The 17,882-nt window shown below is 58.3% G+C and overlaps 2 protein-coding genes across 9 annotated transcripts in view; one reads left to right on the top strand and one right to left on the bottom strand.

Moving 5' to 3' along the window:
• CHD5 (chromodomain helicase DNA binding protein 5) overlaps positions 1 to 12,689 on the top strand; it is a 59,517-nt gene extending 46,828 nt beyond the window's left edge. The window contains exons 34-42 of one of the 2 annotated variants that reach the window (XM_081817360.1): positions 3,572 to 3,661; positions 4,305 to 4,442; positions 4,717 to 4,825; positions 6,382 to 6,514; positions 6,911 to 7,106; positions 7,924 to 8,087; positions 8,211 to 8,325; positions 8,427 to 8,480; positions 9,046 to 9,115. In XM_081817360.1, the coding sequence (XP_081673486.1) occupies positions 3,572 to 3,661; positions 4,305 to 4,442; positions 4,717 to 4,825; positions 6,382 to 6,514; positions 6,911 to 7,106; positions 7,924 to 8,087; positions 8,211 to 8,325; positions 8,427 to 8,434 (953 nt within the window). In that variant the 3' untranslated portion in view covers positions 8,435 to 8,480; positions 9,046 to 9,115. Of the gene's footprint in view, positions 1 to 3,571; positions 3,662 to 4,304; positions 4,443 to 4,716; positions 4,826 to 6,381; positions 6,515 to 6,910; positions 7,107 to 7,923; positions 8,088 to 8,210; positions 8,326 to 8,426; positions 8,481 to 9,045 lie in introns of both variants that reach the window. The other variant, XM_081817361.1, reaches the window with a different exon arrangement.
• A 288-nt stretch (positions 12,690 to 12,977) lies between these two features.
• Positions 12,978 to 17,882, bottom strand: part of KCNAB2 (potassium voltage-gated channel subfamily A regulatory beta subunit 2) — an 82,895-nt gene continuing 77,990 nt past the window's right edge. For all 7 annotated transcript variants that reach the window (XM_081817362.1, XM_081817366.1, XM_081817364.1 and 4 more), the window contains 3 exons: positions 17,179 to 17,299; positions 16,736 to 16,824; positions 12,978 to 15,787 (listed from right to left, as the gene is read on the bottom strand). In XM_081817362.1, the coding sequence (XP_081673488.1) occupies positions 15,698 to 15,787; positions 16,736 to 16,824; positions 17,179 to 17,299 (300 nt within the window). In that variant the 3' untranslated portion in view covers positions 12,978 to 15,697. The remainder of the gene's footprint in view (positions 15,788 to 16,735; positions 16,825 to 17,178; positions 17,300 to 17,882) is intronic.

Raw genomic sequence — 17,882 nt, 5'->3', positions numbered from 1 at the left:
TCAGGTGCCTCTGACAACATTTCTCTTTTGATTATAGTCATCCTACTGAGTGAGAAGGGGTATCTCGAATGGTTTTGATTTGTATTTCCCTTATGCATAAAGATGTTGAGTTTCTTTTCATGTACCATTTGTGTATCTCTGTTGGAGAAATGTCTTTTCAGGTCCTTTGCCCATTTTTTAATTGGGTTATTTGTCTTTTTATTACTGAGTTGTAGGAGTTCTTTATAGATACATGTTCCATATCAGATATATGATCTGCAAGCATTTCTTCCATTCCTTTACTTTAAAACATTTTTTTATTGAAGTATAGTTGATACTCATTCCTTTACTTGTAATCTGTGTAATTACATTTTAGGTATATGTCTTATAAACAGGGTATAGCAGGATTTGTTATCTTAAGTCCAATCACAGAATCTCTATCTTTTAGCTGGCATGTTTGATCTCTTTACATTTATTGTAATAGCTAGATATTTGAATGTATTTCTACTCTCTTACTTTGTGCTTTATATTACCCTTGCCTTCTTTTTTCTCCTTTCCTGCTGTCTCTTGGATTGATCAGACTTTCTTTATATTTCTTTTTTCCCCCTTAACTCCTTTGGAAAGTTTATAGTCAATCCTATTTTATACTCTTAAGCTTTTAACATGTATCCCTCTTGAATAAGAGAAGGGCTGTGTGTAGCTCCACTCCCTTTCCATCTTCCATGTGTTTAGTTTCAACTTGTTTTCATTTCCCAAATTTGTTATAGTGCCTATTTCTAAATCTTTAATCCTTATTTAGATCTTACCATTCTTAGCAGTTTTGTGTTTGCTTCCTTGTTCATCATTGCTTCCTAAAGTGTCTTTTTTCCTAAAGTACACCCTTTAATGGTGCTTTCAGCAAATTTCTGTGTGTGGAAAATTCTCTCATTGTGTGTTATTTTTCCCTTTACTCTTGAATAATAGTTAGCAAAGCACAAGAGAGGATAGGGGTTTTCCCTCAGCACTTTTTTTTTTTTAAGTGGAGCCCAACACGAGGCTTGAACTCATGACCCAGAGATCAAGACCTGGGCCAGGATCAAAAGAGTCGGACGCTTAACTGACTGAGCCACCCAGGCGCCCCTTCCCTCAGCACTTTGAAGATGTGTATTCCCTGTGTATTCTGGCTTCCACTGTGCCGAGAAGGCTGCTCTCAAGGTAATTGTTGCTCCTTTGTGGGAAATCTGCCTTTTCTATCTTTCCTGACATGGTAAGACCACTTTTAAGATATTCTGTTTGTGTTTGGTCATGTGTGGTTTCACCACAATGAAATTTTTATTTCTCTTGCTTGTGACTGTGATTCTTAAAGCTAAGTATTCTGTCTTTCATTGGTTGTGAGAGAATTCTCAGTCATTCCCTCTTTGAGTATTGTCTTTGTCCCCATTATGTTTATTTTCTCCTGGCATTCCTACTACTCATCGATTCCTTCATTCATTCATTCAGCAAACTTGTATCGAAGGCCTGCTGTGTGTTGGGTGCTATCCTGAGTATTGGGGACACAAGCAATACACCAAAATAGCCACAGCCTTCACATCGAATTTGTATTCTAGTGGGGCAGGCAGGGCGATCAGCCATAAGCAGAAATATGTCTTTGTTCAACAACAGACTCCAAACGTGATGAAGAAAAGAAAGCAGGTACAAGGTTAGCCAAATACGGGGGCTGGTGTACCTTTCATGTCTTTTACTTCTTTTTTGCCTGTCTCTCTTGCACAGCTTTTTTTTTTTTTTTTTAAGATTTTATTTATTTATTTGAGAGAGAGAGCGTGCGTGTGCCTGGTAGTGCACAGGCAGCAGGGGAGGGCAGGGAGAGGGGAACAAGCAGACTCCCCTTTGAGAGCAGAACCCGACATGGGGCTTGATCCCAGGACCCTGAGATCACGACCTGAGCCAAAGTCAGACTCTCAACAGACTGAGCCACCCAGGTGCCCCTCTGCAAGGCTTTTTGAGTTATCTTTAGATCTAGCTTCCTCTTCTTTCTTTATACTGTTTTGTTTCTTCATACTTCCCACTCGTGTTATTTTCTATGGCTGCAAAACAAATTATTACAACCTCAGTTCTTAAAACAACACCCATTTACAAGCTTACAGTTCAGTGGATCAGAAGTCTGGCTTGGTGTGGCTGGGTTCTCTGCTGAGGGTCTCGAAAGACTGACATCAAGGCGTTGGCTGGGCTGAGTTCTCGTCTGGCAGCTCAAGGGGAAAAATCTGCTTCCAAGCTCATTCTTGTTGGCTGACGTCAGCTCCTTGGGGTGGGGGCCTGAGGCCCCATTTCCCTCTGGCTGTGAGATGGGGGTTGTTCTCAGCCCCTGGAAGCCACCCACATTCCTTGCCCACTTGGTCTTCAGGCTTCAAGGCAGCAACTGTGTGCCGAATCCCCCTCATACTTCGAGTCTCTGATGTTCTTTTCTGGGACTGGTTGGAGAAAACCCTGCTTTTCGAGGGCTGGTGTGATGAGGTCAGGCCCACCCAGATAATCTCCCTCTTAGAAGGTCACCTGTGCCCCATCCCACCCCCGACTTGTACTCCAGGGCCCGGGAGTCTTGGAGGACATCTCAGATTTCTGCAGTGAAAATGTTTAAAATGTTAATGATTGTGTATTTTATTTCTAGAAGTTTTAGCTGGCGTTTTCTAGTTTCCCTTTTTTTTGTGGACTTGTCTTATTATGGATTCTCATCTTTCTTGTCTCTCTCTCTGGTGGATGGATAAATGGTTTCTAAAATTTGGTTGGCTGCATCTTTATCGGGCTTGTTTTATCCATGGGAACCCTGTGTCACCTGAGTAGCAGGAATGTCCCTGCTCTATTTCCAGAAGCCCCGGGCCCTGTGGTCTTGCTGGTGGTCTGGCTGGTCTGGGACCAGTCTTGATGGTGCTCTCTCTGCGGGGGCGGCACGGTTTAGATTCCACGGTCATGGTTGTGGCAGCTTGGCCATGAGGCATCGGATGGAGCTGTCTCTCTTTTGTTGAGTGCACAGTGGTTGGAGGGTGTCATGCTCTTGGAGGGTGTTGGATTCTGGTTCTCTGGTCTTCGGGGCTTGCAGTCTCGTCCTCCCTGTCTGCGTGTCGAGATGCAGCCCCAGCCCCGCCGGCCTCTGCCTGGCATCCACTCACCCCTTCCCCTTTATGGCACTGACAATTTCCTTTTCTCCTTGTGAGCTCACTGTGTGTTTTTCCAAGGTGATAGATTTTGCCTGACATTTCTGGGTGTTCGTAAGAGGGTTTTGTGTTAATGAAGTCCTGCCGTGTTGTCAGAACATTGAGTCTTCTGCATATCATTGTGGTAGGGAGGATTTCGAGACTGTTCCTTGAGGAGTTTGGGGGTGGGGTGCTGCTGGGGTGGGGTGAGAAGGAAGGGGCAAGACAACGGTGTTGGGAGTGTCCACGCCCATCATACCTGCCTTCCCCGAGGACCCCTCCTATGTGGCCCAGCTGGACTCCTCGGTAATGTGATAGGTGGGATTCTGTGTGTGGGTGAAATGGAGTTGGAAAGCCACCAGCCCGGGGTCCCCTTTGTCTGTCCCGGACCTCTCCCTACTCTGCAAACACCCTTTGTCTTGCAGAAGAAGTGCTTCCTGAGAAGGAGAAAATTCTGGACAAGCTGGAGCTAAGCTTGATTCACAGCAGAGGGGATGGCAGTGATTTCAGGCCAGGTTTGGGGCTCTTGTGTGTGCTCTCTCCTGTGTCCCTTGGGCTCTTGAGGGCGCCGTCTGGACTCCGTTGGGCCTCCTGCAGCTTCCATGGGCGCCACCATCCATCCGTAACCCCTCCTCCCTCACCCACCCAGCTGGAGCTGGCGCGCAGGAGCCTGGGCTCGCCAGCCCTTGGCCGGGGGGAGATGCCGCCCCCTCTCCTAATCCCTCCTGTGGCCCCAGCCACCACCAGGAGAAAGGAGAGCTGGTCACAGAGCTTGGCCTGGAGCATCTGGGGCTCAGTCATAGACTTTGTGTACCTGTAGATACTGGAATGTTCTGGAACACTCATCCTCAGATCAGACCCCTCAGGACAGCACTGCTGGCCTCTGACTTAATGTGCACTTTTCGCACTGCTCTGCCCGGTGGTCCTATTTGAGTGGGGGAGCTGCACCTGGGCCTAGAGCCCACCCTCCCTGCTCAGGACAAGAGAGGGGCTGCTGATTTGTCTGTTTAAAATCCCTCTTGGCAGTGAGCCCCTTGAGGACGATGAGATATGGCTCCCACTTGCCTTTGGGTCCCCAGTCCCCAGTGCTTGGCAGAGAGAGGGCCCTGGCCTGTACCTTTCAGATGGGTAAATGAATATGGGTCTGTCCTCCCATAGATGACACCAAAGTGGAGGAGAAGGAGCCCCTTGAAACACAGCAAAATGGTGACAAAGAGGAAGATGAGGAGGGGAAGAAGGAGGACAAGAATGGGAAGTTCAAATTCATGTTCAACATTGCAGACGGGGGCTTCACAGGTATTGGGCTGAGGCGGTGGGCAGAGAGCTAGGGTGGTTGTTGTCACGGGCTTCCTAACTTTGTGGGTCCTGGGAGTGTGGGCAGATGGTTACTTTATACTAAAGTGTGAGTGGTTGATAAAAGTGCATTATATAACCTTTACTGGTAACCCTGAGATACTGAACTTCCAGGGGTGGGGAGATGGTGGGTGGTGAGGAAGAGACTTTCCTATGCCTACCCTTGTGAGGGACTGGGGGGCACCTCATTCTGCTTCTCCGTTGGCTGGCTTCCCAGAGCTGCACACACTGTGGCAGAATGAGGAACGTGCTGCTGTGTCCTCGGGGAAAATCTACGACATCTGGCACCGGCGCCATGACTACTGGCTGCTGGCCGGCATCGTGACGTATCCTTGGCCAAGCCCGGCCGGGCAGGACTCCGGCCTGTTCCTCTGTGGACCTCAGGGAGGGACATGGGGTGTGTGGGATGAGGAGTTAGGAGCCCATGCTTTTGATCAGGTGCTGAGGACCCTTTCCTGGTGTTGATGGTGATGATGGTGATGACCTTGGCTGTGGCTCATCCCTTTCCGCCCAGTGCTCGCTCCATCCACATAGCAGCCTTACGAGGGGCACCACCATGATTCCATTATACAGGGGAGGAAATGATGCTCAGAGAGGCCACGTGACTTGCCCAGGGATACACAGCTAATAAGTCACAGCCCATCCCTCTGACTCCAAAACAAATAACCCCTAACTCCTGCCCTCCTCCCAGTAATGATGCCTGCAGGGGGCATCGCCATTTACAGGGCGCTCGTATTCATCCATTCAGTCTTGATTGCTCGTCTCCTATGTGCCAGGCATGGAGGATGCAACCCTGAACAACATTCCCCAATCCCTGTCTACCTGGGGCTCAGATCCTGCTGGGGACAATGGCGAACGCCGTAAGTTAGCGGAGTGTGGCATTCAGCGGAACAGGATAGAGCAGGCGAGGAGCAAACAGAGTGTTGGGGTGGGGGCTGCATTTTCTAATAGGTGCTCAGCGGTGACATTTGAGCACAGACCTCCCAGGGGCAAGGGGAGGGCCACGAAGCTGCCCACGGAAAGCCCCTCAGCAAAGCTGACCTGGTTATATGAGGGGGGAGTGTTCTAGAATCAGGGCCAGCAAACCTTTCCTGGAAGGGGCCAGAGTGAATATTTCAGGCTTTGCAGAGCGATTACTCCGCTCTCACTGTTGCAGAAGGAGCCACGGACAGAAGTGAGTGTGACCACATCCCAGTAAAATTTGTTTAAAAAAATGTGGGCTGGGGGCCAATGCGGCCTATGGGCCATAGTGTAGATTCCTTTCGTGGAGGTGAAGGTGTTTGGAGCCAGCCTGCCTGGGTTCAAATCCTGCCCCTGCCCCTCACTCACTCGGGCAAGATAATTTTATTGTGTGTCCTTGTTCCCTTGGCGGCTTTCGGGGAGGACCCTTCCTAGCCTCCCTCCCGCTTCTGGTGGTGGCTGTCAGTCCCTGGGTCCTGAGTCTCTGCCTCTCTGGTCACATGAGCTTCTTCCCTGGGTCTCTGTGTGTCTGGGTCCAAGTTTCCTCTTCTTAGAAGGCCAGGAGTCACTGGGTTGGTGCCCACTCTAATCCAGGATGACCCCTTCTTAACTTGACTACATCTACAAAGACCCCATTTCCAAATGAGGTCACGGTCACAGGTGTGGGCATTGAGACTTGAAGTTTCTGCCTCCGGGTTGTTAGGACGAAGGGTTCGGCCCCCAAAGCCTCAGTGCTGTCTGGACCCCTGAGGGCACTTACCAGTGTCCTCGGTCAAGTCATCATCAACTTGCTCGCCTTGCAGCCAAGGGTAATGACTTGTCTGAAAGCACACAGCCGGGATGCTGACCCCAGGCTGGTCCCCCCTCGCCCTCCCACCTCCCATCCTATGGCTGGGTTTGCCCTTAACGGTGCCCCACCCAGGCACGGCTACGCCCGCTGGCAGGACATCCAGAATGACCCGAGATACATGATCCTCAACGAGCCCTTCAAGTCTGAGATCCACAAGGGTAACTACTTGGAGATGAAGAACAAGTTTCTGGCCCGCAGGTTCAAGGTCAGTCCCCGAAGGCCAGAGCCTGCAGGGGTGGGGCTGCTGCAAGAAGGCAGATTACACAGGGGGCCGGGGGCAAGGCAGTTACCCAAGAGCGGCCCCCTCCTCACGTATCTGGACGTAGTAGTCAGTCATGTAGTCAGTCAGCTAACAGCGTGTTGGGTCCTTGATCTGGGCCAGGCTCCCCTGGGCAAGTCTCCCTGCCCTGGGTGATGGTGTGGAGAACCCAGATTGGTGAGAGCTCTGAGGGGGGTAGGGGCCAAGAGCAGACAAGGGTGGGCATATGGGTGGAAGTGTGTCCTCCCTCCTTCCTTTCTGCAAGATCCCGGGCCTGTGGGGGTGGGTGCTGGCGGAGGAGGGGCCAGGTTGGCGCTCAGTCCCTCCTGCCCCATCCCCCAGCTGCTGGAACAGGCGCTGGTCATCGAGGAGCAGCTCCGGAGGGCCGCGTACCTTAACATGACCCAGGACCCCAACCACCCCGCCATGGCCCTCAACGCCCGCTTGGCTGAGGTGGAGTGCCTTGCTGAGAGCCACCAGCACCTGTCCAAGGAGTCCCTTGCCGGGAACAAGCCGGCCAATGCCGTCCTGCACAAGGGTGAGCGAGCCTGCCTGCCTTCCGCCTGCCCCGTGGATCCTTGGCCATTGATGAGGCCGCTGATGGGGCAGGGGTCAGCCTGGCCTCCTGGCCAGGATGGGACAGTCCAGCATCCAGTCCAGGGAAAGTAAGGCCCTCCCTTCTCTGGACTTCTTCTCAAGGTCTGCTCCCTGTAGGCCCTGGTCTGGGGGTTGGTAACACAGAAGTCTATTCGACTTACACACTCTTGCTTATCAAGGCCTGACAATATGCTTTAAATACACGGCATCTCTTTAATGCTCCTAATATCCTTAAGTGATAAGGTTTATTACCCCATTTTAAAAGACAGGGACATTGATGCCCAGGGTAGTGAAGTAATTGCCCAAGATCTCCCGGGATTCAGACCTTTGACTCCTGTGCTCCAGGTCTTCAGGAAGCTCCCAGGCTGGTTAGAGCGATGGTTGGAGCGGGGGGGAGCCAAGGCCAAGTGCACACGAGAGCCCTGGACTTGCTGGACCCTGCTGTGTTTGGGAGATGTCTCCTGAGATAGCCATGGGCCAGGGCTGCAGGCCTCCCTGGGAGCCGGGGGGTGGGGGTGGGTGTTGACAGAGGGCCTGGCGGAAGTCCAGAGTTTCTGGCTCTCCCCTTGGCAGCCCTCAGGTCCCTGGAGAAAACTGCTGTTCGCCCAGGTGGCGTGTCTCTGCTTTGTGGGCCTGGAGGGCCGGGCGAGGCGCGCCCTCTGTGCCTGCGGCCTGGGGAGTGTGATCACACACTTGTAGATAAGCACCAGCCCGCTGGTCGTCAGCGGCGCCTTGGCGTCCCCCCTTCCCTCCCGTAGTCCTGAACCAGCTGGAGGAGCTGCTGAGTGACATGAAGGCGGATGTGACGCGCCTGCCCTCCATGCTGTCCCGCATTCCCCCGGTGGCTGCCCGCCTCCAGATGTCGGAGCGCAGCATCCTGAGCCGCCTGACCAACCGAGCCGGTGACCCCACCATCCAGCAGGTCAGGTTCCGCCCGCGCGCCCCGGGCTGGGTCCCCGTCATGCAAGCCCTGGGCGCCCCTGGGTTGGGGCTTGGGTTGAGGGGTGTGGGACTACGACCTTTAAACCTGGGTCCTTGCCTCCAGGGCGCTTTCGGCAACTCCCAGATGTACAACAACAACTTTGGGCCCAACTTCCGGGGCCCTGGACCGGGAGGGATTGTCAACTACAACCAGATGCCCCTGGGGCCCTATGTGACCGGTAGGTGCCCGCCGCTTCTGGGCAGCACGTGCAGGGGCGCCCCTCGGGGGCCCGGCCTGCCCGCCACCAGCCCAGGCAAGCCGAGCTTCTCTCTCTCACAGATATCTAGCTGTCCCCGCGATTTCCCTCTGTTGCAGTGCTCATTTCCAGCTGAGGTAAGCCTGCATCTGCACGCCCCATGGTCCCTTGTCCCCCTCCTCGGGTTGGCGAGTCAGGCCTGGCCAGGTTCAGCCCCGATTCCGTTGGGCGCGCCTCCCACGTGTCAGTGAGCACGCGTGTCCACAGCGTGAGTCAGCCCCAAACCCGCTCTGCACGGGTCTGCCTCCGCTGCCCACCGGGGTGGTGGGCGCCCCAGGACATCGGCTCCCTGCCCAGGGCAAGGAGGGTAGCTCGGGGCCGGAGCGGGTAAGGGTTAATGGCTAGGAGAGGGGAGCTTACTTTCGAAAAACCACCAGTTCACCCCGGCCTCCTCTCCTTGGGCCCCCCAAGCCCTGCGCATCCTCGTAAGAACTGCCACTTCGGGTGGAGGCGCTGGGGGTTTCCAGACCGCCCGGCCCCTCAGAACGCTCTCTTCCCAGGGCCTCTCTGGCCCTCCAAGGGTGGCAGTGAGGTCTTGGCTCGGGAGCTCCTTCTGGGAGGAGTGGTGGGACGGGTGGTGGGTGCCCCCCTCTAACGAAGACCTGGCTGCTCAGCGGGGTGACCGTGATCGGCCTCTTGCAGCCGCGCCTGCCGGGCCACCTGCCCAACCCCCACAGGAGAGAAAAGCTACCGCCTTTTTAGGAGCCATGCCATCTTGGGACGGAAAGGGAAACTGAATAATGCCATCGCATGGGGGACGAGGCCCAGCCTGGCTGGGCTGGAGCCCAGAAGTGCCACCTCCTCATCATGCCAGTGTCCCACCCAGCGTCACACCCACCCCACACCGGGACGTACCCCTTGGCCACCTTTGCCGGACAACTTCTTAGAGGAGATTTCATTTATTTGTACATCTTTTGCACTTTCCTATTGAAGACTTGAACGAGTCTGTCTTGATATAAAAGTTGAGTGACGTATGGAGGGGTCTAACCTGCAGCACTCACGTCTCTCTGTCAACGGGCTCCAGACTTCAAAGGAAGATCCTAGAAACGCTGCTGCTGGCCCCGGGGACTTGGCCCGCCTGGGGAGCCCTCTGTGTGCCCCGCCCACCCCATCCCGTCCGTGTGGCCTGACTGCCCCTCGGGGGTCCCCAGGGCTGGATGGGTCAGGAGTGGGGAGTGGCTGCCCAGCCCCCAGGGTAGAGACCTCAGCTGGTGCCCGGGGCTGGGGCTCTCTTCCACCCCCTTCTTGCCGGGGCTGGAGACCACCAGGTATGTGCTATCTCGGTGGGGGAGGGGAGCCTGTCAGCAGGTGTCTGTCCCTGGCCCAGCACGTCTTGCAGGCCCTGGACTCTGTTAGCAGAGCGGACGGCTGTCGTGCTGCGTGGCCACATGCAGCCTGTGCTCCGGGGAGGAGGGGAGGAGCGGAGCCCACGCACGTAGCATAAGGGCTGTGAGAGCCTGTCTCGGCCTCTGCGGGAAGGGGCTTGCCCTCTGTTGCGGTGTGGTTAGCGTCCTAGCAGGGCAGGTCACTGTGGCACTGAGGGTGGCCCCGGAGACCCTGGTCCTGCCCTGTGCCCCGGGAGGCCCATCACATCCCCCTCTAGGTACACACTCCCCGTTCAGTCTCATGGCCACAGATGCAAAGAAGCTGGACCACCCCTTGGGGCCCAGACTTATCCCTGTCCTCCTGTCCCTGGAGAGGCCCCTGCTGTGTTGTCGGAGGGCCTGGGGAAAGCTGGGCTTGGAGGTGGGGGGCTGGACCTGATGGCTGTCCAGCCCTCTGAGCTGGAGCCTCCAGGCTTCCTGCCTCGTCTTCTCTGGGGAACCCCCACTGGCCCCCCTCCCGCACTCAGCCGGTGGTCTCCCATGAGGAGACCCTGGGCTTGTCTATGTCCGATGCTTCCTCTGCCTGGCTCAGCCTGGAAGGGTTTTCCCAGCCTTGGGCAAGGGGCTTCCTGGGGAAGTGTCCTGGCTACAGAATCCAGGAGGGGCCAAGATTTGGGGGTCTCTCTGGGGGCCTCTTGGGCAATCAGCCAGCCCTCATGGGGTCCCGGGTGCTCTCTGTAAATGGCTGTGAACCCCTTGAGGGCTGGACCCCAAAGCCTTTTCCATCTTGGTGTCCCCTCGCTTCAGTCTCAGAACCTCCCAGGCCGAGTCGGCCCCGGCACTGCGGGGGGGGGGGGGCGGGGGGCGCGGTGGTGAGCACTCTGAAGGCGGCACCCAGCTTTCCAGGACGTGCATGATGCAGCGCTGCCCTCGCCTTCTGGGAAGGGCAGGGTCGCCCCAGTCCGCTGGGGTTCCTGTGGGTGCCGCGCGCACAGCCTCCTGGTTCAGGCCTCTGGCGAGGTGACCACATGAGCCCCCTCCCAACCCTCCCAACCCAGAGCCCCGTGACACTCCCTCCCAGACCCCCGGTCAGCCCTGGGGCTGGCCTCACTGGGCACAGTGCTGGCCCCCCACCTCGGCCACAGTGGGTGGGTCTTGAGTGCCCAGCCAGGAGGCCCACGGTGGTGGCAGGGCAGGGGCCCGCATCTCCACTGCCTTGCCCCAAGGGCTGTTGGTCCCCCTGCTGTCAGTCCTTCCTCCCCAGAAAGCCTCCTGCTGTCGCCCCATCTTTGCTTCCATGCCGGGCCTCCCCCTCCTCTACTGGGCCGGATCTGGGTGTGTGCAATGGCCAGGTCTGGGAAGGGCTCAGCTCTCCACGACCAGCACCTGGAGGCCCGGGAGGGGGGCTTCGGGCAGTTGGGGAGGGGGTTTCTGGTCGGCTGGTTTGGGAGAGGAAAATGGATCTCAGACTGTTTTCTTCTTAGTTTATCAGTTACCTCCTGCCACGAGTGGTGGCGGGGGAGAGGGGCGTCCACGGTCTTTGGCATCTTCCGGCTGGGTTTGGTTTTTGCTGCTGACAGAATGAGGGGCTTTGTGTACAAGCAGAATCCTACAGCGTCAGCCCGCATTTTTGTTTCCAGCCACCCTATTATTTAAACCAGTGCTGAGTAGGCTTTCTGTCGAACCACCTTTGGGCCTCAGTTTCAGAACGCATTGCCTGCTGGGCTCCCAGGTGACGAGAGGTGCATGGGCTGGACCGACCATGTCCGGAGGGCCCCGCTCTCGCACATACTGCCCCGCAAGTGCAGTCCCTGTGAGGAGACCCTCTCTGCAAGCCCCCTTCAGAAGCTCCTTGGCCTCCTGCAAGTTACGACCAAGGTCCTGCTGATACCCACACCTGGTGCAGGTGCCTGCCCTCCTGCTCTCCGGGGGTCCCTTTCCAGGGTCCTCTGGGGCCTCTCTGAGCCGTGGTTTCCCCACCTGTAGAACAACACCACTAGGATGACCTAGCACCCCCCCAGGAGGCTGTTCTGAGGACTGTCAGAGAGAACAGGTGCGAAGCTCTCAGTAGAAGAGCTGGGGCTCAGCTAGCGCTCGGCAGCAGTAACTCACAGTCTTGCCCCAGTGACCCTGTAGCTCTTGCTCCCAAGTGTCGGGTCCCAGGGCTCCCAAGTGTCGGGTCCCAGGGCTCTTGAGGGCCTGAGAGGGTCATGGAGAGGGTGGGCTCAGGGACAGGAGTGCCTCCAGAGCTTGGGCAGGGGGCGGGGCTTGGTGGGGAGGCGGGGCTGTGAGGCCTTGGCCTGGCCACTGCCTCTGGTCCCCCGCCGCGCCTGCGGCTGTCCCGTGCCCGCTGTGGTCTCCAGTGAAGAAGCTGGCTCCCGCCCCATTTTCTATTTCCGCAAGTTTACAGGTCGTGGTGCATCAGCCCAAAGTCATTGGCGTTGTGTTTTGGGTTTTTTTCTTAGTTTTCAGATTTTTTTTAAACAAAAGTATTTTTTTAGGTGCGATAACCCAGAAAGGGCCCGTTGGGTGTGTGTGTGTGTCCTGAACCCCTGACGTGGAGCTGGGGGCCCCCAGCCCCCCTCAGCTCCTGTGTGCTGGAGGTGAGGGAAGGGTCTTGCCCCCTGTGCGTTGGAGCGTGGGGGGGTAGTGAGGGAGCAGACCCCCACCCAGGTTGGCATCTGGCCCAGCGAAGGGGGCCGGGCCCCTGGCCCTGGGTACAGCCCCAGGCCCACAAAGGGGCCACGGGCTTTTGGGGTGAGTTGGGAGGGTCCCAGCTGGGAGGGTCCTGGCCAGGGGGCTGGAGCCAGAAGCTGAGCCCCCGGGAGTGGCGACCCGTCCCGTCCTTGGCAGGACACGTGGGCGGCTGGACAGGGACTGCGGCCAACACAATCCCCTTTACTTTGTACTCTGTGTGTGCGTCTTGGTTTTCTGTGTTTTAATAAATCCTTTGGGAAAGGATTCAATCAAAGTGTTTCCTAATTCTCACTCATCTAGGATGGGGGTGGGAGCTAGAGACGGGGGAGGCCTGTGGGGGGTGTCATCTGAAGCTGCCTCCCACCTGAGAAGACATGGCCTCATGAGGCCCCCCGCCCAGGACCCTTTTTCCCAACTGGACCCTTTGCCCCAGGGTCAGGATTTCAGGGGGGCCCAGTCTGCCAGCCCCTGCAGGTGGCAGCCCACCCCCACTCCGCCTCCCCACTGCCCATGGCCCCTGGAGGCGAGAGGAGCAGAAAGCCGCAGACCCCCGACAGGCTGGGGCTTTATTTGTCATTCCATAAATACGGTGGCTGTACGTTGGCCGGGTGTCGTCTGCGAGCACAAGGCGTAAGGCCGTCTCTGCCTACGGTAGGGAATGCACTTAGCTGAGGAATCACAGTCGTTAAAAAAAAGGGGAGAGGAGAAAAGCGCATTATTTACACGACAGAAGAGGATAGAAGACGGAGTAAGCCCCTCTGTTGTTCCTCAGGACCTCGGATGCGCACGGGGTTTGGGATGAGAAATGGTGGAGGCTCCGCGTGTCAGCAAGGGAGACCGAGCCCAGCCCTGCCCTCAGCCTGGGCCTCCGTCCTGTGTGGGGCGCTCCCCAGGGGCCCCTTCGGGCAAACTCTGCCTCGAGGGGAGGGCTGGAGTCTGGCGGGAGGGCAGCTGGGGCGGTCTCTCCCGGTGGGGCCTGGACCACTCCAGGGCCTGCCTCTGCCCGGCCTTCTGTCTCCAGACTCTGGCTGCCCTTGGGCCCCACCTGACCCCCTCCCCCACACCAGCCCCCTTCTAAGTCGGGGGCCCTCCCCCAGGAAGCAGAGGCCTGTCATCCCTGCCAGGGGCTGTGGGAAAGAGAGGACACCTCAGAACCGGGTTGTGGATGGCGCCCCGGGGGCCAGGAAGCTGCTTGGGTCCTGGCAATGGGCATTTCGGCCTTGGCCCGGCTCCACTCTGAGGGCCCTCCCCTCCCTCTGGCAAACCTGGGGCCTTCCCCGGTGTGGCTCCCGGTGAGGGGGGCAGCGGCTGCTCCCTCGGGCCCCATCGCAAGCCCTGGTCCATCCTCCGCCAGTGGGCAGGCTGGGGGGCAGCAGTGTGAAGGGGGCCCAGCCGCTCTCCCCGGTGAGGGGTGGGCAATCCAGTCCCTCGGTACCGTCGGGGCTGCCTGGCCCGGAGCACCAGGTCCCTGCCCATCCCATGCGGTGGTGGGAGTGGCCACAGGTGGAGGGGGGGCCCTGCGGGGACAGGCTCGCCCCCCCCACACCCACACTGTGCAGATGACCCCCAGGGGCCTGGTCGGGGAGGAGGAGGGAGGGTTCTAGACTCCAGGGTCAGCATAAATGTCGGGAATGGAAGTTGTCCACCCCCGCCCCCGCCTCCCCCCTTGCGTGTGTGGCTTTCCCAGGCCTCGGCCCAGCCAGGACGGGCCAGCAGGCCTTCTGAGAATGGCAGGGAGGAGCCCCTCCAACAACAGCTTGTCTGAAGGGCAAAGCCCGGCTGTGCCCTGCTGTAGTGAGGGTGGGGTGAGGGTGTGGGGGGTGTCGGGGTGGGGGCTGCCCTGACTGGGGGCACACAGCTGTCCTACAGCGTGGGCTCTGGCCCGGCCCCCACATAGCCAGCAGAGGCCGAAACCTCAGGACAGTGGGGGCCGGGACTCCTGGCCGCAGGCCCCCTCCCCTCCTCCATCTTCCTAGCCTGGGGCAGGTGCACGGCAGGGAATGACTAACTCCAGCCATCCTGACCTCTTCCCAGGCTGTGTGCAGAGGTCCGGGGGTGGAACTGCTGCCTGTCTGCCCAGGGAAGAAGCTCTGGGGACCCAGACTTAGCACCCTAACACAGGGGTCCTCACCCCGACCGGATCGGAGGCCTTCAAGAAGGCACTGCTCCAGGGAGAGGCTCCTGGGGGCTTTTCCTCGATTGTGGGGGCTCCTGCTAGATGTTCAGGCCCTCCAGCCCCTGGGCGTGCAGCACAGAAAGCCCCAGGGACCCGCCCTCCCTAGAGGGCCTAAGGGTGGTCTCTCTGCAGATCCGAGGCCACTACCCAGGCAGAGCAGAGGTGTGCTCCCTGCACGTGGTCGGCAGCCAGTCGAGCTACGTATGGGCGACCTCAGGGCCTTCTGCGGCCAGGACAGAGGGGCGGTGGACAGAGCACCTGGTCAGGAGGGCAGGTGGGGGCCTGGAGGGACCTGGGCTGGAGGCTGCTCCTCAGGCTCCTTCCCAGCGCTCAGGGCTGCACTGGGCAAGGGGCTCATCAACTGTGTGCAGGGAGGAAGTTGGCAGGGCTATGAGCTCGGTTAGAGCCCCGAACTTCCTGTGGGCCCCACTTGATAGTGAATCCTCCTGGATCTCGGCCCCTGCCAGCAAGGGGGGTGGGGTGGGGGTCAAGGGACAGCTCAGAAGGCCCCTGAGAGACCTGTGGGGGCAGGTGGTGGTGCTGAAGAGGGTGCAGAATGAATCTGGAGTCAGGCCCATCGTAAAATGCTGGGAGCCCTTGGCAAGAGGGAGGGTGTGGGGGACTCCCAGCGGAGGGGGCCACGGGAAGAGCCAGGCCTGGTTTCCTCTTTCCCACCCCTGACACCAGGTGGGGGTCCTCAGCAGAGGAGAGGCTAGCCCTGCTGCCCCCAGGACCCAACTGGGTCTCGGCCTGGCCTGGACTGGAGGCATCTCTGGGAAGGGCCGAGGCCGGGAGCAGCCATGGTGCTTTCTTCCTGGAGGGCGAGCAGAGGCTGCAGGTGGGCTCAGACGGGACGGCTCCAACATCCTGCCCCGTCAACGCTGTATCCCGGGCACAGATCTGAGTTCGGTCCCGCGAAGCAGCGAATGGTGTCTTGCAGCAACTTTTGAGATCTTTTCCCCGACGACATCTCGCTGTGATGTTTTCTTTTTGATGCAAACCACACCCCTGACATGGCTTCAAAACAGCTTAAGCGAGCGAACAAGAGAGACTAGGAGGGAAACGGAAAGTGTCCGGGCAAGCGGCCGGGGGCTTCTTAGGATCTGTAGTCCTTTTTGCTGTAGGGTTTATTGCCCAAAATACTATCAATCTCATGGATAATGGAAGACGACAGTTTCGGAAGGACCTGTGTGTGAGGACAAGAGCTAATCAGAATCCTACGAAGACTGGCCTGGCCTTTGGAGGAGGCTGGGTGACCATCTTCCAGACACCACTGGCCTGTCCTGCCTCATCACATCACGCTTCTAGCCGGAGCATCGGCTGGCTATGCTGCTTCTGTGTTCCAGAAGGTCTGGGGCAGAGAGGAAGCCTGCCTGGGGTTTAGCTCTGCGCCTCAAGCTCCAGAATGCTCTAGAACCATCTAGAAGGCACAAAATACAGATTCCAGGGCCAGACACCCCTTCCTGAACACCCAGGATCCAACCCTCTCTGAGGGGGTCTGCTGTCACTTCCCCGCGGATCTCCCTGCACCCCCTCCAGTTCCCTAAAGACTTTCCTCCGCTCAGCAGCCGGGGAGAGAGGGATCCTTTTAAAATGTAGGTGGGGATCGGGCCCCTCCTCAGCTCTCGGGGGCTCCTGTCTCACTCAACAACCACCAAAGTCCCTAGTGTCCCGGGCACTGCCCCGCCCCCTCTGCTCCAGACCACGCCCACTGGTACCACCTGTGTCCCCTCTGCTCCTGGACGGGTGTCCTCCAGGTGTCTGCAGGTCCCACGCCGCACCTCCGGAGACTTTGCTCACTTGTTACTTACTCAACAAGCCTACCCCATGAGCCCCCTCAGCCTGGGCCCACGGCGCCGCCTCCCTTGTGCGCCCACCTAACCTGACCCTAAGCCTGCCCTTGCTCGAGGGCCTTTCACCCTCGGATTCTAACTTCCTCATGTCTTGCATTCAGTGCTCACTGCTCTTCCAGAGCAGGGCTTCTGGGGGATCTCTGCTGCAGCCCAGACGCTTAGAACCGTGCCTGGCACATTGCAGGTGCCCAAAAACATGGGCTGGACGAATGACTGACTGCGACCCTGAGTTCGGCCCAAGGGCTGGGGGGACTCATCCAGCAGCCCCCTCCCCAACTCGCCTGTATTGCTCCGATGTTCTCCATTAGCTGGTCTGCGCTGGAAGCCCCCAGGAGCACGGAGCTGACTCCCTCGTTCCTCAGGCACCAGGCTGGGGCAGGAAGACCAGAGGTGAGGGACACACACCACACCCAGTGCAGGGGCCCTTCCTGGTTCTGCCCTGTCCCTAACTGTGCCTCAGAGATCCAGCCTCTCGGTCGTGGGGGTGAGGGTGCCCAGGAGGGTCCAGCCTGTTGGGTGGGGGCTTTGCCGGGGATGGGGCTGGACAGGGTTCTGGGAGAGCCCTGGTACCAACTGCTTCCAGGGGAGAGAGGTGGTCCCCGTGCTCAGGGACGACCCCCCACCCTTCTCTCCCCATGAATGTCGGGACCCATTATCTATGGCTGGCTAATGGAGGCAGCCGCCCCAGGGACAATGGTCAACGCTACCCCCCAAGTCCTGTTACCTATGGCTAGCTGGGGGAGGGTGCAGCCCAGCCGCTCGGCGATGGCCTGCAGCTCCTTCAGCTTGGCCTGCTGGCGCCGGCCCTCCTCACTCAGGATCTTGTCCTTCAGCCACTGGTAGCCCTGGATGTGGGGGATGAAGAGCACAGCCCCCAGGTGAGGGCAGGTCACCTGGACCTCTGTATGCAGACGGCTGTGATCTGTGCCAAGGCAGCGTCCACACCCCCTGCCCAACCACGTCCCCTGTAGAACAGAGCTGGGCAGTTGGAAGGACGGGGCCTGTTGAACGTGAAGCCCAAAGACTGTGGGGTCGCTGAGGCTGGGGCCCTGAGCCAGGACGAGCAGCCTGGCAGCCTGGGAAGGAATGCTTTGGCTGTTGGCCCTGAGGACCCCTTCCCCAAGCTCTGGGCGAGTTGTGGTTTCACTTGCCCCCACCCCTGGGATTGCAATGCCTTCCAGGGAACTCCCTGACTCTGCTGTGGATTGGGCAGGAGTGGGTGGGACAGGCCATCCTGCCCTCGAACCCGAGGCAGGGGGGCTCCGGGGCTGGATCTGCCCTGACCTGGGTTGGCCTTTCTCTGCCTGCCCCTCCTCCCCTGCATTTTGGAGATCCTCCTGCATCCCCACTGCAGAGATGTGTCTATGTTGGGGGGCACTCGTCCCAGGAGATCACCCCTGAGTGCTGAATGAAGCAGCTCTGCAGCCC

Source organism: Leptonychotes weddellii, chromosome 4 (assembly GCF_054177405.1).
Source record: "Leptonychotes weddellii isolate Sample4059 chromosome 4, ASM5417740v2, whole genome shotgun sequence".
Taxonomy (NCBI): domain Eukaryota; kingdom Metazoa; phylum Chordata; class Mammalia; order Carnivora; family Phocidae; genus Leptonychotes; species Leptonychotes weddellii.
Note: the sequence above shows the minus strand (reverse complement) of the source record. Positions and strands in the feature narration are given on the sequence as shown.